The sequence below is a fragment of the Panulirus ornatus genome, chromosome 47 (assembly GCF_036320965.1).
Source record: "Panulirus ornatus isolate Po-2019 chromosome 47, ASM3632096v1, whole genome shotgun sequence".
Taxonomy (NCBI): domain Eukaryota; kingdom Metazoa; phylum Arthropoda; class Malacostraca; order Decapoda; family Palinuridae; genus Panulirus; species Panulirus ornatus.
Genome location: NC_092270.1, coordinates 20,070,570 through 20,098,353, shown reverse-complemented (window position 1 = coordinate 20,098,353; position 27,784 = coordinate 20,070,570). Strand labels below are relative to the sequence as shown.

The following is a 27,784-nucleotide window of genomic DNA, read 5'->3' as shown; positions in this document are numbered from 1 at the left end:
GTGTGAATTGTGTGCATGGGTATATATGTATGTGTCTGTGTGTGTATATATATATGTGTACATTGAGATGTATAGGTATGTATATTTGCGTGTGTGGTCGTGTATGTATATACATTGTGTATAGGGGTGGGTTGGGCCATTTCTTTCGTCTTTTTCCTTGCGCTACCTCGCAAACACGGGAGACAGCGACAAAGCAAAATATATAAAATAAATAATTTGAGCTTTCACCATAAAGTGTAATAGACACATTATAGCATCCTTAAGGAGATAACCTTATCAATACTAACCCATATCCTCAATAAACTTATCAATATTATTATGGTAAGGAGGAATGAAGTAACATAAGTAGGTAAAAACATGTTTTATTGAAGAGAATAAATAGTCACTGTCCATGTGCATTGATATCTAAGGCAAGAAAACACAGAATTGCCAATACTGTACATAAAACAGCAATGACAAAGCTGTCATGGGTAATAGCACTGATTATACTGTATAGAAAATACAATAAAAATAATGCTACCAAAAGATCAACAGCACTGGCTATACCATGGAGAAATCAACAGCATTGGCAGTGCTACAGAAGGAACAGCATTCAACACTGGCAACAATATAGATGTAAGTATTGCATTGATAATACTGTAAAACTGGAGACAAAATTAATGCCAAGGAGGGAACCCCTGTATTGACAACACCGTACAGAACTACAGCATTGGTAATATTAAAGGAGAACCACAACATCAGCAACACCGCAGATAAAACTACAGCACAGTCAAGACTATTGAAGAACCCACAGCAATGATGCTACTCAAAAGCTCAGTTTTCACAAGATAAAATCATCCTGAGCCTTATGATATGTTATAGCACTAAAATTCTATACTTTATAATAGTACTATAATCCTATGCTTCGTAAAAGATTTGATATATAGGTTTCAAGAAATGTTTATACTGAGCTTTTAGTGTTACATGAACTGCTGCTAAAATATATATATAACATTGGTAAACTGTGTAAGTACAATGAGAGGTTCTATACATTTTCCATTCATAGGTCTTTAAGGAAATGAATTTGCAGACTATTGATTATGCACCTCAGAGTATACTACAGGAACAACAACTGTTAAAACTTATGACCACATATAAGTACAGCTGAAGTCTGGAAAAAAAAAAAAGTACTCTAGATTGTGCTATCAATTAAGTCATCTTAGTTACATTCTGTCCAAACATTTACAGAGAGCCACAAAACTTTAGTCTAAAGCCAATCCTTTGAGTGATACACAAGTTAAATGAAATTTCAAATCACTAATCATAACATTCATTTTGGGGTTTACATCATAATGCTCTTTTTGGGGAATGATATATCATATTGCTTTTGGGGGATATATCATAATGCTCTTTCATAAATCTAATAATAATAACAATCATGACACTTATATCAAAATGTTCTTTCATTAAACTAACTTAATGAAAGTTTACATTATACATTAACCTTTGGTCAAAAAATTAATCTAATAAAAAAAATATTTACCTACTTACAAACATTACCCTATGAATTTCAAATAAATGCACCATACTATTTTGTACATATTTCTTCAGTGTGATAATCCATTTAGATATTAACTGCTGTCAATCTCTTATACCCGAGTTACTTTCATAACAATGGCCACTACTTTATTTGTAATGGATCAATCTTTGGTGCAATTAAGCTGGTGTAATTAAATTGGCAACTGTTTTACAGTATCTAAAGAATGAGGGATAGTTTTTACAGAAACAAAGTCTAGCAGTAAGAGTACCATTAATAAATGAGTTCTGAATATATAGGAATATTCAATCTACCACAGTTATGAACGTTGAATTCATAGTAAAAATTTTTTGTCCCACCTGTAAGACTAATAGCAACAAGCTAGTTATATTTTCCAATAAATCAAAATTTATGTGATCTGCACAACATTTTTTTCTAACCATAATGACATTTTATGTTTACTGCAACAAAATATCATTATTGAGAGTAAAACTAAAATAAAATAGAGCAACTGAGGTACACTCATATGCTGATGTGGCACAACTATTGACTTGTTTTGCTCCCAGAAGCAGATGATAAAGATTTTGTAAATAAAAATATGAGCACTGTCTACTCAAGTATTGTGGTAAGTGTTGTCTATCGTAAACAGTTGTCACATTGGTGGTCATCTAATATATTCATTACTAATATATTCAGTTACCGTACTTTTCTTTGATCTGATGTTAAAGTATCTAATGCAGTTGATATCATATTCAAAAGAACAAAGTAATTCTAACATCTTTGCAAAATGCATGTGGCTTAATACTTAAAGATACTTGGTGAAAGCAATGCCATTAATCATATTAAATCAATATCACTTTGTTTTAAGCAATCATCGGATATGACATTATATAAGGCAAAAATGTGGCTTACGTAATTTGGAACTCAAAACCTCTGAACGCTTTTGTAAATAGTCATATATACCTAGTGTTGTTTTTAAACAGTACCACACTTGTCAAGAATAAGTAAATGTCAAGTGGTTTTCAGGATATGAAAAGAAATTGGAAAAAAGCATCATCTATACCAATTATGCCTCTTTCAAGCAAGGAACATTTTTAACTACTCTTTAATAGGCCACACAGTGGCTATATTTTAATAACTGTATGTACAAAATTATCATCTATAACTCGTGACTTCCTATCCTATACAAAATATATTCTTTTGTGTTATGACTCCTTAAGCAGCCCAAGTCCCAGGACTGCATGTGTTCAAGTGACCTGGCCAAGAAAGGCTTGAGCAAGGCCTTATGCATACTGTAAAAGAGACAAATTTTCTTATTCATAAAAAATACTGTATCAAGAAATGAACAGTAAGACTTGCTCACACCCATCCCCATTATTCAACATTCTACAGCCAGCAGTCAGAACATAAATCTGAAATAAAATGATGCAAATAATCACAATTTTCAGTGCTTCATTACAACATTTACCTCTCATTTACTCCAGCATCTAAATACAAATGCACGTAAGTATAATGTCATCCATGGCATTTCTTTACTGCAATAGAGATTTCTATCAGCTGTTCTTACCAATATCTATGTTACCATACTTCTCAGTGCTTAACTTTGTCATTTACTTCTTTAATAAGAAGTTGGCCTTGCATTTTCCCCTCACATGAAGAAAATCATTTCATTCTGACAGTTACCACCATGACTCTTATGCCTCATTTTCATGTGTTGTAAAATGAAGAGCTTAACTTAATGTTTCATTAATTCTGATTAATCTATAATTGTGAAGCCTACAGCCAAATGAACAATATTCAAAATTAGATCACTTTACTGTTCTCTCTTTAAATCAGTCAAATTAAGCCCAATACTAACATATTGGAAATCTGTTAATGATTATTGAAAAAGAAAATATGTTACAAGAAAATCTGCTATAAATGCTAAACTTTCAGTTATAGTTACTAAACTGGTCATTGTAAGTGTACAGGAGAGTGCTCCTGTACACTTACGATGACCAAATATCTTCTAAATTCAATCTTTCCAGTGTCATCACAATTGAATAAGTCAATTACTCCTTATAAAAGATTATTATCCCATGAGCTGTGCTTATAAACACATCAATAAAGGCAAGTAGTTAATAAGTATAAACAGTTGAATTCTCAGTCAAAGATCCATATCCACATCATGTGCTCTTTACACACTATATCTGATGTTATTCAGTGCTCCTAAATTTGAAAAATGTCCCATCTATTTATTGTGTAAAAATGAAATCCAAGAGAGAACCCAGAGGTATCATATATAAAATGCCTAGTTTCAAATATAAAGAATTACATCGTCTACCTGACAACTATTTTGACCTTTTCCATCACACATGGGATCAAAATTCATGGGTATGTCTACCTTAGGTATGTAACAGTTAACTGTTTAATCATTCATTATTACAATATTGACAGGTATGGCAAATGTGCTATACAGTATTAGCATGAACATATTTTTGGTAAAAAATCAATCCTGATACATGGCTAATTGTGGCAGGCTTTGGTTTCAATACATTATACATGACAAATACAGCTGATGTATGAAGATGAGGCCATTCTTTACTAATTTCCTCCCCACTAACTTGCTAAGGCAGTGGGGAGGAAATTAGTATGAACTGCTAGACACCATCACTTACTGTAGGTGACTGAAATTATGCTAATAAATTTCAAATAAGTAGGGGCATGTGTAGTGAGAACACTTCATTAAAGGATGCTATATCATCAAACTCAATCTACATGTCAAACATAATAACAGACATCATTACCTCTGATAATTCTTCAATCTGCACCTCTTGTTATGCACCAATCTACTGGATATCTACCATGTAATAATTGTATAGCACTGATGGCAAGTCTGCGTAATTCATGAATGAATGAAGAACAAGCCTCCACCATTGAATATCAGTCTCTGTACACTGCTAAGTGATTTCAAGTATGGTATAATAGTAAAGTTAGTATAATTTTCATTGCTAGAACTGTATGCCCACAAATATTACAAAAATTAATGTTTTTCACTTTCCAATCTTATCTATTCTTTCATCTATGTCCCTCTACCTTTTAAGATATTTATGCTCATGAAAAGTCTCTTATAAGATAACGTGAAAAAAATTTCTAACATACAGAAGTAATTTTGCCTGCTCATAGGAAAATTTAATTTTCTGAATGGAATTCAAAAAAAATAAGCAAAAACTGAACTTGCACAATATGCTTTGCCATCACAAAGTTTTACTCTACCATTCTTGGAACTTATCAAACATCAACCTGCTTTTCAAACACCCATTATACAGTCTTAAAATTACTGTAAATTGTAAAAGTTACCATTTCTTATACAACCATCCTCACACATGAAATAAGATCTGCAAAATCCAGAACTTTTATAATATATTCAACAGCTCCAGGCATACCAAGGAAAAGAACACAGTCACCCTTGCCTAGAATTTTGAGAATAATATATGCATCAATAGTTGCAAATTTGGTATACTTTTTCCAACTAAGGTAAAGCTATGTATGTAATGAAAATAAACAGTGTATTGAGCATTGTGTACTATATATATTTTAAGTGCAAGAAATAACCAGCAAAAATACAAGGTACTTCATATGTGCAACTCTCGTAACTTAACAATCTGGAATCTACTATTCATTAATGTACATGAGGAAATTGTGTGTAAGTACCTATCTGTGGTGAATGTGTGTATACATTTGCATATGTATCTGTTAGTTCAATTATTTGTAAACTGTTACTTATGTATATAAATGTATGTTTCTGTATACAAATGTGTATGTATTTGTTTGCAAGTGTATAAGATCTTTGTGTTTCTTTAGCATTTGTCTGTTTATATTTGTACATGGTTAAGTTTGAATCTCATTACATATACATTTTCAATGAGATGGCCTACATTAGGGCATTCAGTCGTCCATGCCATCTCAGATGACATAAGAAAAAATTGCACATTTGCATTATCTGTGTTCATGTGTAATTGCATATTTATAATTACCAACCTAATGCACTTACCTAATTACCTATTCATACAGTAGAGGAGTTCCCCAATTATGGAGACTCTGCCATGGTTACCTCTTTGGGGATTCCCAAGGGGAATGGGCATCAGAGACATAAACATAGAGATATGGTAAGGCCCTATAAATGTAAAACTTTGTCACTGTACCATACAAATAGGTAATTAGGTCCTTACATCACTGACTAGGACTGGTACTGCATTTAAAACCAGGTAAACAGAGACAAACACAGAGAATGCAACAAATATGCAGATAGTGAGATTGCAAACACACACCCATGCATATACAGACACACACACTTGCTCGTATAAAAATGCACAAAATGTGATTGTTATTCGTGTGCTATGGGGATTGTTTACACCTGTGTTGCCCCATTTCTTAAACTTGCATGTGAACCAAGTCTTAACTCATGTGTACGCATACACTCACACCTAGTCTTAGCCAGATGCCCATTTACTGACCAGCTCCAAGGGGAGGATGAACGGCTGTGTTGGCTGTGGGCTAAGTGCAGTGCCTAGGATTCGAACCTAGGCAGACCCACGTGTGAATCACATTCAGCAATGCTAACCAGTACACCAGGGAAGCCCATATTTGTTTGAGTGTGTGTGTTTGTGTTTCTGTCCATGTGTGTATGCTAATGCATGTGTGATGCTATTTGTATATGTGAATATGAATGTTGAAATGAAATGACTGAAAACAATATGTGGTGCAAGGAGAGTAGATTGAGCAGGAAATAATAGGATGAGAGAGAGATGTGGTGGTAAAAAGAGTACATGTGAGGGAGATGAAGAGGATGCGTTGAATTGGTTTGGACAAGAGAGGATGACTAAGAGGGTACACATGCCAAAAGAAGAGGGAATGAGGAAAATAGAGACACCAAGGAGGAGGTAGAAGACTGTAGTGAAAGATGCTTTAAATGCTCAGGGTATGAACATGTAGGAGAGTGCAAGGTATGCAACAGACAGAGCAAATTGGAGCAAAGGGGACAACATGCTGTCAATGAGCTCAATGAACCAGGGCAAATTAAGTGGATATAAGGGAATAAAGCCATCTCTAGCACTACCTCACTAACCCAGGAATTGATGAACATGTATGAAAAAAATTGTGTATACAAATTTTAAAATAAATAATGATCATATAAATGGCACTCTTACCCATGTCTTTAAATCAAAATCAATCTATAACTGAAACCGTTACAGGTGAAACATGGGTAAATGAGAACTCCATATGCAATAACTAACATATGTGAACCTAAAGTTACGAAAAACCTCTTGTTCAAGTTGATACAAAACATTCAACAGAAATCAACCAAAGATTAATATTCCATAGTCTTTCAATCTGACTCTAGACAATTTGGTTTTGTGACCAACATCCTAAGCTACTGTGTACATCGCTTCTTGTTACCAGGAATTAAATGGAAAAATATGTTCGTATTAATCCATGATAAAAAATTCATCAGAAACCTTTGAAAGAACAAGGACTGTTCAAGTCAGTAACATATATTCTATGAACATTCTCAAACAAAACTATGCCGCATATAATGGCTCATAGCATCTCAACAAAAATAGTAATATGACCATTGGTATCTCTTCCCATTAGTTACTTCTTATCCACATACCTAACTTTCTGATATCATTTCATAGTATGATACTATGAAGGTGAAACTACTGTACATGAAAGGCAGAATATACAACACAGCCTTCAAAATAAATGTAAATTCACTAGGTAGGCTAATTTAACCACTACCAAAATATCATAAGTATTTGAATAACAATTTACTTTAAGAGTCGTAAATCAATGTACAAATTTTCCAAAAATCATGTAAGGCCAGTATAACTTTAACACAAAGTTAGGCATAAAACTAAATCAAGTTTGACACAAAGATGCAATATAAGACCAAATTTTTATGATTGGAAATAAGAAATATGCACATCCAGACACACAAAAAGATGTGTGTAATTACTTATTTTTATGATATGGGAAGGGTATTCTAAACTTCTGGGGCCCTACTTCTTGAACTACTCTTCTATCAAACAAATTTTTGAACTTCTGGATGCTGTCAGCATTCATATTTTCATTTCTCAGTTATTTCATTCGTCCACATACTGTAAAAGTACTTCTCTATATCATTTCTACCAAGTTTCTAGCTTAACTTCATTCTATAGCATCAGACTGTTATATTAAGAACTTTTCATCACTGATATTATCAAAATATTTAAAGACTTAAAGCTTATCAAATCAGTCACTACTTTTCTCTCATCCACAGCAGAAAAATCTATGGCTCTTGACCCCTCACTGTAACTTGGCTCTCTTAATTCTAGTACATCTTTACTGCTCTCCTGTGGCCCATATCTATACTCCTTTGTGCTTCTTTAAGAATGAAGATCAAATTTTAGAAGCATACTCTACTTTTAGACTAATACAGGTCGTGAGCAGTTTGCCGAGTATCTAACTGTCCACGTTCCTGAAAGCAATTCTAATATCTGCCAGCAGAGATGGCAGTTTGTCTCATTTACTATTCTCTTCACATGGACCTATGGCAAGGGGTTATGAATATCATCAACTTCCACGACCCACTAAATTCCTGGGGCTTATTGTTAACAAGGTTTCTTTACCTCTCCGATCCTCACTATGTGCAAGTGCATTTATGTGTGTGCAAGTCAATTTGTTTCTCACATGGCCATAATACAGTACTTACATATCAACCATGCATGTTACACCAAAATTTGAAAAGAAAAAGAAAAGCTTATTTCCACTTCTGTACCTCATTATATGTAAAAACAAGGTTCATCTTTCAAATGAAGCTAAACACATGCTAAATCACTGACTACATCAGCCAGACCAACTACATTATCTGAACCTGGAGGTCAAACCTTTAGCTAAATATGACAAAAAAATTTAATTTATCTATCGACCCCTTAAAAATACAAAAGAAAATAATTTGTGTTTTGTGTGTGAGCTGGTGATTACACTTCAGTGGACTTAAACTGGTGCAACACAAACTGATCAATTAATCACTATCCTCAGAAACAGAGGACAATTCGAGGTCATTAATCAAATCATTGGTTCCATTTGCCACACCACCACCTGAAAATAAAAAAAAAAAAAGATTAACAGGGAAAACAAAACATCCATATTCTCATAAACATCACATATTTAACAATCACATATAAAGTAGGTGAACTTATTAAGAAAGGGGGTGACTGTGATGTTGATTGGTGGTAAGGCTATTCAATGTATGTATGGATCATGGTGAAGTGCCTGAGGATTGGTGGAATGCATGTATAGTGCCAATGTACAAAGGCAAAGAGGATAAAGGTAAGTGTTTAAACTAAAGAGGCATCAGTTTGTTGAATATTCCTGGAAAGTTTGATCGAGAAGGTGAAGGAATGTACAGAGCATCAGATTGGGGAAGAGCAATGTGGTTGCAGAAGTGGTAGAGAATGTGTGGGTCAGGTGTTTGCTTTGAAGGATGTGAGAGAAATACTTAGGAAACCAGATAGATATGTACGTACCATTCACAGATCTGGAGAAGGCCAATGATAAGGTTGATAGAGATGATTTGTGGAAGGTCTTAAGAATACATAGTGTGGGAGGTAAGCTGCTAGAAGCAGAGAAGTTTTTATCAAGGGTGCAAGGCATGTGTATGAGTAAAAAGAGAGGAGAGTGATTGGTTCCCAATGAATATCGGTCTGCGGCAGAGGTGTGTGATATCCCCATGGTTGTCTAATTTGTTTATGGATGGGGTGATTACGGAAGTAAATGCATAAGATTTTAAGAGAGGGGTAAGTATGCAGTCTGTTGGGGATGAGAGGGCCTGAGAAGTGAGTCAGTTGCTGTCTGCTGATGATACAGCACTTGTGGCTGATTTGAGTGAGAAACTGTAGAGGTTATTGACCGAGTTTGGAAAAGTGTGTGAAAGGAGAAAGTTGAGAGTAAATGTGAATAAGAGAAAGGTTATTAGGTTCAGTAAGGTTGAGGAATAAGTTAATTAGGATGTAAGTTTGAACAGACAAAAATTTGAGGAAGTGTAGTGTTTTAGATATCTGGGAGTGGACTTAGCAGCGAATAGAAACATGGAAGTGGAAATGAGTCACAGGGTGGGGGAGGGAGCGAAGGTTCTGGGAGCAATGAAGAATATGTGGAACGAGAGAACGTTATCTCGGAGAGCAAAATAGGTATGTCTGAAGGAATAGTGGTTCCAACAATGTTATATGGTTGTGAGGCATGAGCTACACATAGGGTTGTGCAGAGGAGGGCGGATGTGTCAGAAATGAAATGTTTGAGGACTATATGTGGTGAGAGGTGGTCTGACTGAGTAAGTATGAAAGGGTAAGAGAGATGTGTGGAAATAAAAAGTGTGTGGTTGACAGAACAGGTGTGTTGAAATGGTTTGGACATATGGAGAGAATGAGTCTTTCTTCCCACCATGTTGATAACACAGTTTATTACACTCTCCTCTCATTTTATGGTGCCTTGCAAAACCTATACTTTCACTCAGTTTATTTTCAAACACCATTACCTTAATCTTACTCACATTTACCTTCAGTCACCTACATTTACACGTCATAAAACACTTAAAACCTTCTGCAACTCCTCTTTACTCTTAGCAAACAAGACAAGTAACACCTGAAAACAGGCCTGTTACTAGCCATCATACCTCTACCATACTCCATTTCAGCACCCACTTTCCCTGGTATTGCTCTTCTCTCTCTTATCACTCCATCTATTAAATATTTATGTTAAAGGCCATGGTATCATTATACAGCCCTGTCTGACACCTACATGAACATATCTGTTTCTACATTATCTTTTATTTATTATATTTTATCGCTGTCTCCCATGTTAGCAAGGTAGCTCTTATTATATTTTATTGCCGTCTCCCATGTTAACAAGGTAGCTCAAGGAAACAGACAAAAGAATGGCACAACCCACCCACATACACATGTATATACATAAGCACCCACACATGCACATAAACATACCTATACATTTCAATGTATACATACATATACACAGACATATACACATGTACATGTTCATACATGCTGCCTTCATTCATTCCCATCACCACCCCACCACACATGAAATGGCACCCCCTTCCCCCTCACACATGCGAGGTAGCACTCAGAAAAGACAACAATGGCCACATTTGTTCACACTCAGTCTTTAGCTGTCATGCATAATGCACCAAAACCACAGCTCCCTATCCACATCCAGGCCCCATAAAACTTTCCATGGTTTACTCCAGACACTTCACATATCTTGGTTCAATCCATTGACAGCATGGCCACCCCAGTATACCACATCGTTCCTATTCACTCTACTCCTTGCATGCCTTTCACCCCCTACATGTTCAGGCCCCAAATGCTCAAAATCTTTTTCACTCCATCCTTCCACCTCCAATTTGGTCTCCCACTTCTTGTTTCCTCCACCTCTGACACATATTTATCCTCTTTGTCAATCTTTCTCTCCATGTGACCAAACCATTTCAATACACCCTCTTCTGCTCTCTTAACCACACTCTTTTAATTACCACACATCTCTCTTACCCTTTCATTACTACTTGATCAAACCACCTCACACCACATATTGTCCTCAAACATCTCATTTCTAACACATCCACCCTCCTCCGCACAACCCTATCTATAGCCCATGCCTCACAACCATATAACATTGTTGGAACCGCTATTCCTTCTAACATACCCATTTTTGCTCTCCAAGTTAACGATCCCGCCTTCTACATATTCTTCAATGCTCCCATAACCTTAGCCCCCTCCCCTACCCTGTGGCTCACCTCCACTTCCATGGTTCCATCCACTACTAAATCCACTCACAATTATCTAAAACACTTCACTTCCTCCGGTTTTTCTCCATACTTAGTCACCAACTTCTGCAGTTTCTCGCCCTAACCATGGAGACATCACGCACCCCTGCCGCAAACCAACATTCACTGGAAACCAATCACTTTCCTCTCTTCCTACTCATACACATGCCTTACATCCCTGGTAAAAACTTTTCACTGCATCTAGCAACTTACCTCCCACACCATATACTCTTAAAACCTTCTATAAAGCACCTCTATCAACCCTATCATATGCCTTCTCCAGATTCATAAATGCTACATACAAATCCATCTGTTTTTCTAATTATTTCTCATACATTTTTCAAAGTAAACATCCGATCCACGCATCCTCTACCACTTCTGAAACCACACTACTCTTCCCCAATATGATGCTCTGTACATGCCTTTTATTCTCAATAAATCTTTTTCTTTTTCTTTCGTACTATTCGCCATTTCCCGCATTAGCGAGGTAGCGCCATGAACAGAGGACTGGGCCTTAGAGGGAATATCCTCACCTGGCCCCCTTCTCTGTTCCTTCTTTTGGAAAATTAAAAAAAAAAACGAGAGGGGAGGATTGCCAGCCACCCGCTCCCTCCCCTTTTAGTCGCCTTCTACGACACGCAGGGAATACGTGGGAAGTATTCTTTCTCCCCTATCCCCAGGGATAATTCTCAATAAATACCCTACCATATAATTTCCCAGGAATACTCAACAAGCTTATAACTCTGTAATTTGAACACTCACCTTTATCCCCTTTGCCTTTGTACAATAGCACCATGCATGCATTCCACGAATCCTCAGGCACTTCACCATGAACCATACATATTTTGAATACCCTCACCAATCAGTCAACAATACGGTCACCCCACCTTTTTAATAAATTCCGCTGCAATATTATCCAAACCAGCTGCCTTGCCAGCTTTCACTACCTCTTCTCTATTTACCAAGCCCTTCTCCCTGACCCTCTCACATCGCACACCACCTCAACCAAAACACCCTATATCTGCCATTCTATCATCAAACACATTCAACAAACCTTTAAAATACTCACTCCATCTCCTCACTTAACAACTACTTGTTATTACCTCCCCATTTGCCCCCTTCACCGATGTTCCCATTTGTTTTCTTGTTTTATGCACTTTACTTACCTCCTTCCAAAACATCTTTTTATTCTCCCTAAATTTTAATGATACTCTCACACCTCAACCCTCATTTGTCCTCTTTTTCACCTCTTGCACCTTTCTTTTGACCTCTTGCCTCTTTCTTTTATAAATCTCCCACTTATTTGCACTAGTTCCCTGCAAAAATCGTCCAAATGCCTCTTTCTTCTCTTTCACCAACCATCTTACTTCTTCATCCCACCACTCACTACCCTTTCTAATCTGCCCACCTCCCACCTTTCTCATGCCACAGGCATCTTTTGTGCAAGTCATCACTGCTTCCCTAAATATATCCTACTCCTCCCCCACTCCCCTTATGTCATTTGCTCTCACCTTTTTCTATTCTGCACTCAATCTCTCCTGGTACTTCCTCACATAAGTCTCCTTTCCAAGCTCACTTACTCTCTCCACTCTCTTCACCCCAGCATTCTCTCTTCTTTTCTGAAAACCTCTACAAATCTTCACCTACTCCACAAGATAATGATCAGACATCCCTCCAGTTGCCCCTCTCAGCACATTAACATCCAAAAGTCTCTTTCATGAGCCTATCAATTAATACAATACAAAATAACGCTCTCTGGCCATCTCTCCTACTTACATATGTATACTTATGTATATCTCTCTTTTCAAACCAGTTATTCCCAATCACCAGTCCTTTTCAGCACACAAATCTACAAGCTCTTCACCATTTCCATTTACAACACTGAACACCCCATGTACACCAATTATTCCCTCAACTGCCATATTACTCAACTTGGCATTCAAATCACCCATCACTATAACCCGGTCTTGTGCATCAAAACTGCTAACACACTCACTCAGTGCTCTCAAAACACTTGCCTTTCATGATCTTTCTTCTCATGACCAGGTGCATAGGCACCAATAATCACCCATCACTCTCTCCATCCACTTTCAGTTTTACCCATATCAATCTAGAGTATACTTTCTTACACTCTATCACATATTCTCACAACTCCCACTTCAGTAGTAGAGCTACTCCTTCCTTTGCTCTTGTCCTCTCACCAACTCCTAACTTTACTCCCATGATATTCCCAAACTAACATTCCCCTTTACCTTTGAGCTTCATTTCACTCAAAGCCAAAACATCCAGGTTCCTTTCCTCAAACATACTACCTATCCCTCTTTTTTTTTTTTTTTCTCATCTTGGTTACATCCACACACATTTAGACACCCCAATCTGAGCCTTTGAGGAGGATGAGCAATCCCCACATGACTCCTTCTATTTCCCCTTTTAGAAAGTTAAAATACAAGGAGGGGAGGATTTCTAGCCCCCCCCGCTCCCGTCCCCTTCAGTCGCCTTTTACGACATGCGGGAATGCGTGGGAAGTATTTTTTCTCCCCTATCCCCAGATCTCAGTCACTATGGATTGCCTTAATACTTAAATCACACTTTTCCACTGCTGTTTACTAATCTCATATAAGGGCTAAAAAACTACACATGATCAAGAGCGACTTTCATTGTATTATTGATTATACTCTGTCGCTGTATCCCGCGTCAGTGAAGTAACACAAGGAAACAGACGAAAGAATGGCCCAACCCACCCACATACACATGAATATACATACACGTCCACACATGCACATATAAATACCTATACATTTCAATGTATACATAAAATATACATAAAATAAATATAAATATTCAATGTATACATATCTATCTATTTATCTATTTTGCTTTGTCGCTGTCTCCCACGTTAGTGAGGTAGCGCAAGGAAACAGACGAAAGAAATGGCCCAACCCACCCACATACACATGTATATACATACACATCCACACATGCAAATATACATACCTATACATCTCAACGTATACATATATATACACACACAGACATATACATATATACACATATACACATGTACATAATTCATACATTCGTTCACACTCAGTCTCTAGCTGTCATGTAATAATGAACCGAAACCACAGTTCCCTTTCCACATCCAGGCACCCACATAACTTTCCATGGTTTACCCCAGACGCTTTCATTGTATGTACAGTAATTCATGAAGGCACCTCTTCTGATTTCCCTGTGGATCATTTCTTCTAGCATAGTTAATTGTGCTTTTAGGACTTTCAAGTGCCTCAGTAATCTAAATCACTAAACTAAACTAACCTCTTTTATGGGGCTCCCACAAATAGGTTGAATGCCAATAAGGAACAAGGAAATGACGCACTCCTTTGGAGCTAAAACTTTAGGAATGAAACAGTATTCTTCATCCATTAACAATGATACAAATTCACTATGGTGACTCTTCTACTTTGTATTCACATACTAGTGGAATCCAGCAGTGCCTAACGCATTAAAGACATGGATAAGCAACGTAACATCTTGCATTGCTGTAAACTAAAGGTGCTAGAAAAGACATGAATGGTACTCACCATGGCCATTAGTCTTTTTTACTACAGTATCTTGATCTGGCTCAGAATCAGAATCAGACTCACTGCATGAAGATGAACTGCTGTTACTGTCTGAATCACTTGAAGAATCACTCATTTCCTGTAAAGCATCATAAAAAAATAAATAAAATGCCAATACTACACAAATACATACATAGCTACAAACAACAAGTAAAAAAACAAAGATTAGTGGATGGAGATATTTGAGAAATAATCTGAGCAAGAACTAAATATTCAACACAGACAAAGTAATACCCCCTACATGTAAGAACACCATTCAACAATGTCCTCTTGTAACATGTAAGTACAACAATTGACGAGAACTTTTGTCATCATGGGGCAGACTTCTGCTTTGTATATGCTTTTGAGCACCAAAAACACAAGGAACTAATTTGTGACAGTACTTCTAAATGCATGCATGTACAATTCTGTTGACCATAATACAGTATTTCTTCAAATATATCATGTATACTACCCAAAGCTGATTTCAGTAACAAATAAAAGTATGAAGCCATATGCACTTATCCTGAAGGTATATCATAAACAAACTCACACAAGAAATCCTATTACACAAATAGTTTGTAATGTTAAGTGAAAATTTCAATTTTCTCTCCAAATTCTATGAACTGTGGAGGGAATGATTAAATAAGCCATCCCGCATGATCTACCCTCATGAAGTACAAGATGTACAACAGGCTTTATGTATAACCATCATTCCCAGCCCATCTGTATAAAATTTCACTAAGACACAGCATGACATAAAACATAAAATAAATTACTGGGTAAAATGATTGGTTAGCAGCAACAAAGATTAAGATGCCACCATACTGAAAATCCTTGGGAACCTCTCAAGATAAAACTCACAATATTTAATCATTTGACACAAAAAATAAGCATAAGCTTACAAGAAAAACGAAAAAAAAAGTGTAAAATAAGCATGTAATAGTCTGCCTTACAAGTGCAATAAACTCTCGAATGCCAAACTAGCCTAGATGACTTTGACCAAAAAAAAACATAGATCACATGACTTGCAACTTATCACCAAACACATTCAAATGAGAAAATGCAGATACATTATTTCAAAATATCTAAAGCAGAGGTCATGAGGCTGAAACAGCACACTGCTAACAGAAGTCAATAATATTGTACAGCAACAGCATGAACAAATGAGAGGCTGCCAGATGGCAACACCTAGTTCCAAAACGATCATAATGATTCTTGGTGGGTTGCTGCTGGGGCTTAATGATTGAATAGCATGCTATCCTGGCGGATACACCATACTTCATGGGTAAAACAACATTTCGATCACCCATGAGCAAGTGTTCTTTCTGAAACTACATGTCTCAGACATTAGATAAGAAATCTGGTTCACGCACACTCTTCCCATCCTAAATCCTACTTTCCACTGATTATTTCAACAATCATTTTAATATAATCAATCACACTCCTACATATGTATGTATGTTATTTGTTATGTTTAGAGGATACGTGGATCAGGTGTCTGCTTTAAGGAATGTGTGTGAGAAATACTTTGACAAACAGAAGGATTTGTATGAGGCATTTGTGGATCTGGAGAAAGCATATGACTGAGTTCATAGAGATGCCTTGTGGAGAGTCTAAGAATATACAGTGTGGAAGGAAAGCAGCTAGAAGTAGTGAGAAGTTTTCATCATGGGCGTAAGGCAGGTAGTGATCTCTCTTTCCAAACTTTCCTCAATATTCTTAGAAATTTCAACAACCTCACCCACCCATGACTCATGGCTTCATTTGCTGCGAAGTCCACTACCATTTATCTAAAAGACATCACTTCCAAACTTTCTCCATTCAAACTCATACACCAATTAGCCCATCCCTCTCCCTTATGAAAGCCAATAACCTTACTTAATTTCACATTTACTCTCAACTTCCTCCTTTCATACACACTCCTTAACTCAATTACCAACTTCAGCAGGTTTCCACTCAAATCTGCCATCTGTGCCATGTCATCAGCAAACAACCAACTCACCTCTTAGGCAACCTCACCACCTCATTACTGCATCCTCAGAGGAAGCAAATGTATATGTTATCTTTTTTCTTTTCCTTCATGTATTTGTGCTATATCCTATGGGGCAGGGTGGCATTGGAAATGGATGAAGAGAGGCAAGTATAAATATGTACATGTGTACATATATACCAGTATGAGTATATGTATGTATGTATGTATGTATGTATGTATGTATGTATGTATGTATGTATGTATGTATGTGTACCTGTACCTGTAGGGGCATATATGTGTATGTGTCTTTAGTCTGTTTCCTGGCAGCCCCTCGCTAATGATAGAAACAGTATTCAAGAAAAAAAAAAAACCCACTGCCTTGCTGCTTTGAGGTATGCGGATTGTCAGATATTACAAAGTTCACCTCTTATGAATCTTTCAAAATGCAATGAAATCCAGGAAAAGTTTCACAAATCAGGAATGCCTGTGGAAATGTCCATACAGGTGTGTATTCAAAATACAAACCCAAACTGAATACTGATAAAACTAATAACCTCCTGAGTTGTAATAACATTTCTTTGTGAAACTTTGATAAATGGACAGGGATATGTATTATATGCACTGCACTTAAGACATACAGGCTACATTGTCTATATCTACTAACTATCTATATCTTTGATGCCCTTTCCCTTTAGGAACTCCTCAAAGGCGTGGGCATGGCAAAACAATCTCCATAAGTGTTGAACTCCAATGCCACTTTTTAGCCTTTAATGCCTCACCCTTAACAGGCCACTGGCAGCAACTCTAGCAGTGTTTTCAAAAGCTCCTACCTAATGTTATCACCAACTACTTCTACTCATTGCATCAACCTAATGTTCCTGCCTAATGTTATCACCAACTACTTCTACTCATTGCATCAACCTAATGTTCCTGCCTAATGTTATCACCAACTACTTCTACTCATTGCATCAACCTAATATTCCTGCCTAATGTTGCAACCTACTGTTTCTACCTAATGCTCCTATCTACTACAACTTCTATCTACTGCTCCTACCATTCAGCCAAAAGGTAAGGCTAATGCTAAGAACTTACCATAGGAAAATCTACATCTGCAATGAATGAGTTTTATGAGTTGAGTGTTTTCAAATTTATATTTGACAAGGAAAGGTAGTATGTTTGTTGACATAATGGCAATAGTCCATGTGTGGGTGAGGTAAAAAGAAAAGATTGCCACCTGGATTAAAGGAGTGCAACATGACAACCATTATAAGCACTTTACCATCTCTGAGGAATGAATGTTTCACTACTGCATGTAACATCCTAACTATTCCTTCCATGTTATCACTGTATTTGCTTTGTTTTTGTCCTCTAAACCACTCCTCAATGCTATGCTTGATATATTTTCTTACTTCCTGCCTTTGGTTACACCATATTGTACCTTCCCACAATTCTATGCTTGAAACATTTTCTTACCTCCTGCCTTTGGTCACACCATATTGTACCTTCCCAAGTTTTTATTAGTGGGAAGAACCAAAATACTACATAATGAACTTTACCAAGTTCTTTTTCTTACACAAAGGAGACAAGTACACTACATTGCATTTTTCAAAAAATGCAATGGTTGTGATTACCATACTTTATGTATCTCTTTTTGTTCGGCTGACAGAAGTCATGTTACATCTACATTTTCATAACGAAAACTGTTACATAAATGTTACATATTGACACATTTCCACTGCACATAAGGAGTGTTAGGAATAATGCAGGGAAAACGCTTTTAGTATCAAAGTAACTTAAAAAATACTTACATTTTGTTTCAGTCAGGATTTAAATCAACTTAGAATACCTCACAACAATCTATATGGCATGTACTCTCTATGTATGACATCATCATGAAAGTTATAAAAAACAGCAGATTTATTTTTACATTAATTATACTTAATCGTCGTCTCCTGCATTAGCGAGGTAGTGCACGGAAATGGATGAAAGAATGGCCCAACCCACCCACATACACATGTATATACATAAACGCCCACACATGCACATATACATGCCTATACATTTCAACATATACATACACAGACATATACATATGTACATACTCATACTTGCTGCCTTCGTCCATTCCCGTTGCTACCCCACCACACATGAAATAGCATACACACACACACACACACACACCCGTGAGGTAGCTCTAGGAAAAGACAAAAAGGCCACATTCGTTCACACTCAGTCTCTAGCTGTCATGTGTAATGGACTGAAACCACGGCTCCCTTTCCACATCTAGGCCTCACAAAACTTTCCACAGTTTACCCCAGACCACACATCTCTTACCCTTTCATTACTTACTCGATCAAACCACCTCACAACACATATTGCCCTAAAACATTTAATTTCCAACACATCCACCCTCCTCCACACAACCCTATCCATAGCCCATGCCTCACAACCATATAACATTGTTGGAACCACTATTCCTTCAACAGATATCATATATAATAGTTTCATTAGTGAAAAAAGATACTTGGAAGAACATAGAAACTTTTAAACAAATTTCACGACATCCAAGACTAAAATGAGTAGGTTAAGAAAAACATAAATAATGAACAAACATCAAAAGTTCTTACCTTTTCAACAGCAACAGTTTCCTCTAAACCCAAAATTGGCATTGATCCTGGAGCTGTACAGTGGTTACTATTGGGACTTTTGCTGGGAATGGGAGACCTTGCATGAGGGGACGACTTTGATGGAGGAGAGTATCTAACATGAGAAGGTGATGGTCTTGAAAGAGAGCTGGATGGCCCACGCGAAGGAGGACGGGAAGGAGAACACTTTTGTGGAGGGGAATTTTTTCGTGATAATGGATCTAGGGGAGTTGTTGGTCGCTGAGTTGGGATTCGGCTGCTTCCTTCTGGTCTGTTGAAAGTATACAAAGATCAGCATAAATCTCTTTGTTTATATACATCCAACACTATATCTGTCTCATAAAAGGAAATATGATTACACCATATTTTTCTTTACATATCACAATTACTACAAAATTTGTAACATTATCTCCTCTACCTTACATATAATCACTACTTTTCATTAATTCCCTTCTACTCATCATATATGCACATTCTCCCCATGGATCACACATATTCTGGATGATTCTAACTAGGCCTTTTTCCATACTTGATGACTGCTTCCTGCATTTGTGAGGTAGCACCAGGAAACAATTAAAAAAAAAAGGTACATCATCTTACATACATTCAGTTATGTTCATTTATCACACTTAACTGCTGTCTCCTGCATTAGTGAGGCGGTGCAAGGAAACAGATGAAGAATGGCCCAACCCACCATACACATGTATATACACAAACACCTACACACACACACATGTACATACATATACACCTCAACATGTACATACATATACACCTCAACATGTACATACATATACATTCACAGACACACATGCATGCATCCATACTTGCTGCCCCCATCCATTCCCGTTGCCACCCTGCCGCACATGAAACATGGTAAACATGGTAAAGCGTGTGAAAGAAGAAAGCTGTTCAGTAGGGTTGAGGGACAAGTCAATTGGGATGTAAGTTTGAATGTAGAAAAACTGGAGGAAGTGAAGTGTTTTAGATATCTGGGAGTGGAATTAGCAGCAGATGGAACCTTGGAAGTGGAGTGAGTCATAGGGTGGGGGAGGGGGCAAAGGTTCTGGGAGCATTGAAGAATGTGTGGAAGGTGAGAACGTTACCTCGGAGAGCAAAAATGGGTATGTTTAAAGGAACAGTGGTTCCAACGTTATACGGATGCAAGGCGTTGGGTATAGATAGGGTTGTGCGGAGGAGGATGGATGTGTTGGAAATAAAATGTTTGAGGACACAATGTGGTGTGAGGTGGTTTGATAAAGTAATGAAAGGGTAAGAGATGTGTGGTAATAAAAAGAGTGTGGTTGAGAGAGCAGAAGAGGAAGTATTAAAATGGTTTGGTCACATAGAGAGAATGAGTGAGGAAAGATTGACAAAGAGGATATATATCTCAGAGGTGGAGGGAACGAGAGGAAGTGGGAGACAGGTGGAAGGATGGAGTGAAAAAGATTTTGAGTGATCGGGCCTGAACATACAGGAGGGTGAAAGTGTGCCAGGAATAGAAAGAATAGGAGCAATGTGGTATACCAGGGTCGACATGCTGTCAATGGATTGAACCAGGGCATGTGAAGCGTCAGGGGTAAACCTGGAAAGTTTTGGTGCATTATACATGACAGCTAGAGATTGTGAACGAATGTGGCCTTTAATGTCTTCTCCTAGCGCCACATTACTTGCACGCGGGGGGAGGGGGGTGCCATTTCATGTATGGCAAGGTGACGATGGGAATGGATGAAGGCAGCAAGTATGGACAAGTACATGTGTATATATGTATATGTCTGTGTATGTATATGTTGAAATGTATAGGTATGTATATGTGCTAGTGTGGGCGTTCATGTATATACATGTGTATGTGGGTGGGTTGGGCCATTCTTTCATCTGTTTCCTTGCGATACCTCACTAACGCGAGAGACAGCGACTAAATATAATAAATAAAATAAATATATGTGTATACAAGTGGATGGGCCATTCTTCATCTGTTTCCAGCCCTATCTTGCTGACACAGGAAATGGCATTTAAGTATGATAATATCTAAAAAAAAAAAATTGTGAGTGTATGTATATATTTGGGTATGTCACTGGAAATGTCTTTCTTCTGTTTCTTGGCATTACCTCATTCTCGTAGAAAACAGCAATCAAGTAGGAAAACAAAAGTATGTAGTAAAAGGGTTTAGATACAACAGAAGTGGAGGTGAGTCACAGGGTGAGTGAAGGGGAGATCTAGGAGCAATGAGGAATGTGTAGAAAGAAAGAACAATACCTGGAAGGGGGAAAATGGGCATCTCTGAAGGTAAAGAAGTCCCTTTGAAGGTACAGTAGTCCCAGTGTTGTATGGATGTGTAATGGGCTATAGATGACAATGTGCAGAGAAAGGTGTATGTGTAGGAAATTAAATGTATGAGGACAATATCTGGTGGCCAGTGGCTTTATTGAGCAAGTAATAAAAATGTAAGAGAGAGGAGTGGTAATAAAGAGTGTAAGAGTGTGGTTGAGAGAGCCAAGGAGGGCGTGCAGATATGGTTTGGACATATGGAGAGAATCACTGAGAAGAGGTTGGCAAAAAGGATGTACATGTCAGAAGTGCTAGGGAAAAGGAGAAGGGGGTACCATACTGAAGATGGAAAGATCAAGTGAAAAATATTTTGAGTGATCAGGGTCTGAACAGGAAAGAGGGTGAAAGGCATGCACATGACAGCAAACTGGAATGATGTGGTATACAAGGGGCAATGCATGCTGTCAATGAACTGGTCCTGGGCATGTGAAGCAGCCAGGGGAAACCATAATAAAGTCTGTGGGGCCTGGTTGTGGACAGGGAGCTGCGGTTTTGGTGCACTAAATTCAACAGCTAGAAAAACAAAACTCCTCTAAAAAATATTTTCTCTGTAGAAAACCTTGCTCATTGTTGGATATCATGCTGGTCCTGTATCAACAGGGTCGTCCAGTTCCCTATTTGTCTATAGCAAAACAACCGTTAAAGAGTGGGAGTGACAGATGGTGGGCCAAATGATTTCAAACTGTTGTGTGTGCCTTGAGGTGATCCTTATTTACAAGATGCTCTCAATGTTTCTACCTTGTATGGAAAAGAAGCCTCTTTGGAGGAAAAAATCAAACTACAGGTGTGTATGCAAAAGGAGGGGAGCTTAATGTCCAAAAGGTAAACATACTGCACAAGTACTGTGAGAAAGTAAACAAGATGAAATTAACTAAACCCTTAACGTGTGTATCATAGTTAAAAAGTATCTATAATAGTAGCTCTTACCTTGTGGTTTTTACATTAATAGTCTGAGATATCCGTTCTAGCACAATCTCTCCAGTGGCATGGTCAATGATAAGGATGCACTCTTTGGCAACTGGCTTATGGTTACCCTTGAACACAGTTTGCGATGTACCTGAACCCTCCACATGTGGCACTGTCACTGACACTTGGTGATTGCCTTCCACTTCCACTGTGCCCATTTTGTTTTTGTCAACACTAGCAGGCTTGAAGTCATCTGAGAATATGAAATGCAGGTGAAAATTTCTAATCATCTAAAGAACTATTAACATTCTAATGAATTGCAATGAGTCAATATCATAAAGTCCTATGAAACACTGTACATCGAAAGAAGCACTTTTCTTTAAAAAAAAATAAGGCATAACATCTACTTAGCAATAAAATTTTTCTCATATGAGACCAGAAACAATAAGGTATGCTTAAAAGGAATTAGCATTATCATAAAACCCTAAGGAACCCTTATCCAAGTGTTCCTGCAACTTAAAAAGGTTATGCTACAATCAGGTGTAGCAGGTAAATCATCAAAGCCTTTGGAATGAAAAGTTCTTCGATGAGACTGTAGTCTAACGATATAACTTGGTGAAGCTGACTTCACTCAGGACATCGCCACAACCAGGGAGAGTCCAGTAACAATGACTGAAATGAAGTATATTCCTAAAATGTGTTTTGCATGATACAGTCAAAACATTAATGTTTCACCACTGGTGTTATCTAAGGCTAGACATTGCATGATGAAGGTACTGAAGCTCTTTCATCATACTAAGAGTTCACTTCGACTGCAAATCACATATTGTATCAAGGTCGAAACAAATGGAGCTACCATAAACAATTAATTGGTGTTAATCTTGGGATCATTTGGGATTATTCTTAACCTTTTATCTAAGCTTCTTTTAGAGGTTTCTGCACTTCTCATTATCTTTTTCACTTACCTGGACATTCAAAAGTTCCCCCTCCATCTTTTCAGCAAAACACTCATGTATCTTTGTTCAGTATTTTTTTGTTACATTTCATGGGATTCTTGTGGACATAATTGCTGGACATGAATCCTTCCAGGTTGTTTAATCTTTAGTTCAAGCATAATTCCCTGGGTTCGTCTGGTAATGTTTTAACCAGCTAGCCTTCCTCTACAGATTTCTGCTTGTTCTATTCACATTTTTCTTTTCATATAAGTTAACTGTCATAAAGTATGGCATTCTCACATTTTTTCCCATGATACTCTAAGCATGGGGAAGAAAATACACATAAACAAATAAAACTTTTTATGTTCAATTAATAATACTACTAAGTGTTAAATTTCCAGTGTACTCACACTGAAGATCATTTCAATTCATTATCTGTGAATGAAACCAATCGATTATTTGATAAAACATTCCTCCATAAAATTCATATCAATACTTTTGCTCACGGATGGTCCTCCATGGTGAAGCAGTAAGCATTCTTGACCATAGCACATTCACGGGCCATCCAGGTTCAAGTGCATAGGTTCGAATCCTGGTTGTGGTAGTTGGTCCAGTCAACCTAGTTGTTTATCCACCCTTAGTGGTTGGTGGATAAAATGGGTAGCTGGTTCAGACTAGGGTATATATTATTTCATATCTATTTATTTCTTATTTTTATCATACATGATCACCATTTCCTGCGTCAGCGAGGTAGCGCCAGGAAACAGACGAAAAAAGAATGGCCCATCCACTCATATACACATAAATGCCCATACATGAATATATACATACACATACGCAGACATATACATATTCATACATGCTTGCCTTCATGTTCAATTAATAATTCTACTGAGTGTCAAATTTCCAGTGTACTCACATGGAAGATCATTTTCAATTCATTATCTGTGAATGAAACCAGTCGTTTATTTGATAAAACATTCCTCCATAAAATTCATATCAATACTTTTGCTAACGGATGGTCCTCCATGGTGTAGCAGTAAGCATTCTTGACCATGACACATTCATGGGCCATCCAGGGTCAAGCGCATAGGTTCAAATCCTGGTTGTGGTAGTTGGTCCAGTCAACCTAGTTGTTCATCTACCCATAGTGGTTGGTGGATACTTGATAACCATTTCCCGCGTCAGCGAGGTAGTGCCAGGAAACAGACAAAGAAAGAAAGGCCCATCCACTCATATGCTCACAAATGCCCATACATGCACATATACATACACATATGCAGACATATACATATTCATACATGCTTGCCTTCATCCGTTCCTGGTGCTATCCTGTCCCAGGAAACAGCATTGCTATCCCCTGCTTCAGTGAGGTAGTGCCAGGAAAACAGACAAAAAAGGCCACATCTATTCATACTCAGTCTCTAGCTGTCATGTGTAATGCACCAAAACCACAGCTCCTTATCCACATCCAAAACCCACAGACCTTTCCATGGTTTACCCCAGACATTTCACATGCCCTGGTTCAGTCCACTGACAGCATGTTGACTCCAGTATACCACATCGTTCCAATTCACTCTATTCCTTGCATGCCTTTCACCCTCCTCTATGTTCAGGCCATGATTGCTCAAAATCTTTTTCACTCAATCCTTCCATTTCCAATTTGGTCTCCAGCTTTTCTTTGTTCCCTGCAACTCTGACACATGTATCCTCTTTGTCAATCTTTCCTCACTCATTCTCTCCATAGGTCCAAACAATTTCAACAAATCCTCTTCTGCTCTCTCATCCACACTCTTTTTATTACTATACATCTCTCTCAATCCCCAAGGATGGGGAGAAAGAATACTGCCCACATATTACCAGTGTGTTGTAGAAGGCGACAAAAAGGGGTGGCAGCAGGGGGCTGGAAATCCTCCCCTCCAATTTTCACTTTACCAAAAGAAGGAACAAAGAAGGGGGCCAAGTGAGGAATTTCCCTCTAAGGCTCAGTCTTCTGTTCTTGACTCTACCTCCCTAATGCAGAAAATGGCAAATATGTACGAATCTCTCTACCCTTTCATTACTTACTCAATCAAATCACCTCAAACCACATATTGTCCTCAAACATTTCATTTCCAACGCATTCATCCTCCTCGGTACAACCCTATCTATAGCCCATGCCTCGCAACTATATAATATTGTAGGAACTACTATTCCTCAATAATAATTGATTTCTCAGAAAAACACATTCAGAAATCAACAGAACCTACAAAATCCTCACCTATTAGCCAAAATTTACCTCAATTTTCAATGCTCTAATCAAACTACACACAAACATACATCTGTGTATGTGGCATCTTGCTACATGGTCAAGCATGGAATCCATTCATGTGTACAAGAACACATACATTCAAAACTCTACGACTCTGTTTAAGCTACATCACTCTACTACAAGAAAGTTATTGCTTATATAAAAAGCATCAAACAATCCCACTAAACTTGTTGTCTGACTATAACACAGAAAACAAAGATCCTATAGCTATAGGATCTTTGGACAGAAGCTAGGAAGAAAGACTTAACCTTAATTCTCGAAGTTACAATCACTAGAGTTGATGAAAGAAAATCTTAACAGATTCCTAAAAAAAAAGACAGGGAGAGAAATTTCTTTAACCTGGCATAATCATGGCCCTTGAAGAGAAATCCAATGAAACTAAATGACGAGAAGTCTAGACTACTAAAAGAAAATTTCTTTAGCCGGTATATAGTCTCCAAAAATAAAACAACTTTAAAGCCATACTCAATTACCACCTACATGTGGATACATAATAAGCTTGACCTATGCAAATCCATGAACCCTTAAATCTAAAGGCCATAAAAATCTGGGAAAATGGGGAGTTAACTACCAGGTGAAACACCGACAAATCAACAAAACCTACAAAAATCTCAACTACCTTTGCAAAAGAAATGAGATTTACCTTATTTTCAACCTCAGGAAAAAAAAAATACTGAAAGTTTTCTAAAGATACAGCATCACATCATACGGTCAAGTACAGGTGATGGTAACGTGTTGATGTATTAGAATACTTTTGTGTACTCAAAAGCACATGAAACCCAAAAATATCAATCATGACAACTCATATTTTTCAAAATATACACAAAGTACTGTAAATCTCAATTACTGTGGGAAGTTAGGTAAGGATTTCATTAACCCTACTGATTTTTTGAAGTCTTTCACACACACTTTCCCACTGTCTAACCCCCACATTTTCCCTGATCTTCATAACTCTCCCCACACTCAAAATCACAGAATAATAAGCTACCATCTAATTCACGCTCATTGAGTCTTACTATGGTTCAAATCATGCCCTAATGGTCTTATTAGAGTCTCACACACACTGTACATCATCACTGCGAGACAAATTTCAAGAAAATTCCTAACCTTGTTCTGATGTACCCCTAAAGTGGACTATCCTGCAGAAATCGCGCGTAGTCTACCTTAATACCACAAGACACACTACCATGGCACTAGTGTGTGATTAATAAGAGAAGAACATGTCAGACTGATGGGTATCAGCTGGCTGGCTGGCCTAGGGCCCTCACCAACCCTAGGGCTACTCACATCGTATAGTGTGGAAGGCTCCTTCCTTGTAGTTCTTGTTGAAGGTCTCCCCTAACCTCAGCTCCTTCACCTGCCCGTCCAGGCCAAGTTTGTCTGCCATGGTGGTTTTCTGCCACGAACACTCACACTGAACGAGGAAGTCGTGGCGAGTACTAAGGGTCTGAGGGCCGTCTGTGCTAACCTGGCTGGGCTGCCTCACTCACACCCCACCAGCTGTGCCGCTGTATTCCTCACTACTTGCTCTATCCTCCATGGAGACCGACGCCACTTAGGTCATGATGCTTCTGACTTTAACCCATGGGATCATGAAACAGGAATGCTAACCCGGACAGCTTTACTTTCACATGGGGAGGCAGCGACGACCATGGCCGTGCGTGCGTGTTGAGCAGCAGCTGTTCCTGCCCACCCTCACGGCCTCAC

The 27,784-nt window shown here is 37.8% G+C and overlaps 1 protein-coding gene across 1 annotated transcript; it reads right to left on the bottom strand.

Annotated features, from left to right (window-relative positions):
* Nucleotides 1–346: 346 nt before the first annotated feature.
* Nucleotides 347–27,784, bottom strand: Eaf (ELL-associated factor). The gene is made up of 5 exons (XM_071689915.1): nucleotides 27,365–27,784; nucleotides 22,853–23,084; nucleotides 19,580–19,868; nucleotides 14,960–15,077; nucleotides 347–8,638 (listed from the first exon to the last, which is right to left on the bottom strand). Exons 1-5 carry the CDS (start codon nucleotides 27,462–27,464, stop codon nucleotides 8,562–8,564), a joined length of 816 nt encoding a protein of 271 aa, XP_071546016.1. The 5' UTR covers nucleotides 27,465–27,784; the 3' UTR covers nucleotides 347–8,561.

Excerpts from the sequence above, each read along its gene's own strand:
- Eaf (XM_071689915.1), bottom strand. The coding sequence starts at position 27,464 with ATGGCAGACAAACTTGGCCTGGACGGGCAGGTGAAGGAGCTGAGGTTA. Across the intron at positions 19,869-22,852 it reads ATTAATGTAAAAACCACAAG|ACCAGAAGGAAGCAGCCGAA; the intron begins GTAAGAGCTACT and ends TACTTTCAACAG. Across the intron at positions 15,078-19,579 it reads AAACTGTTGCTGTTGAAAAG|GAAATGAGTGATTCTTCAAG; the intron begins GTAAGAACTTTT and ends GATGCTTTACAG.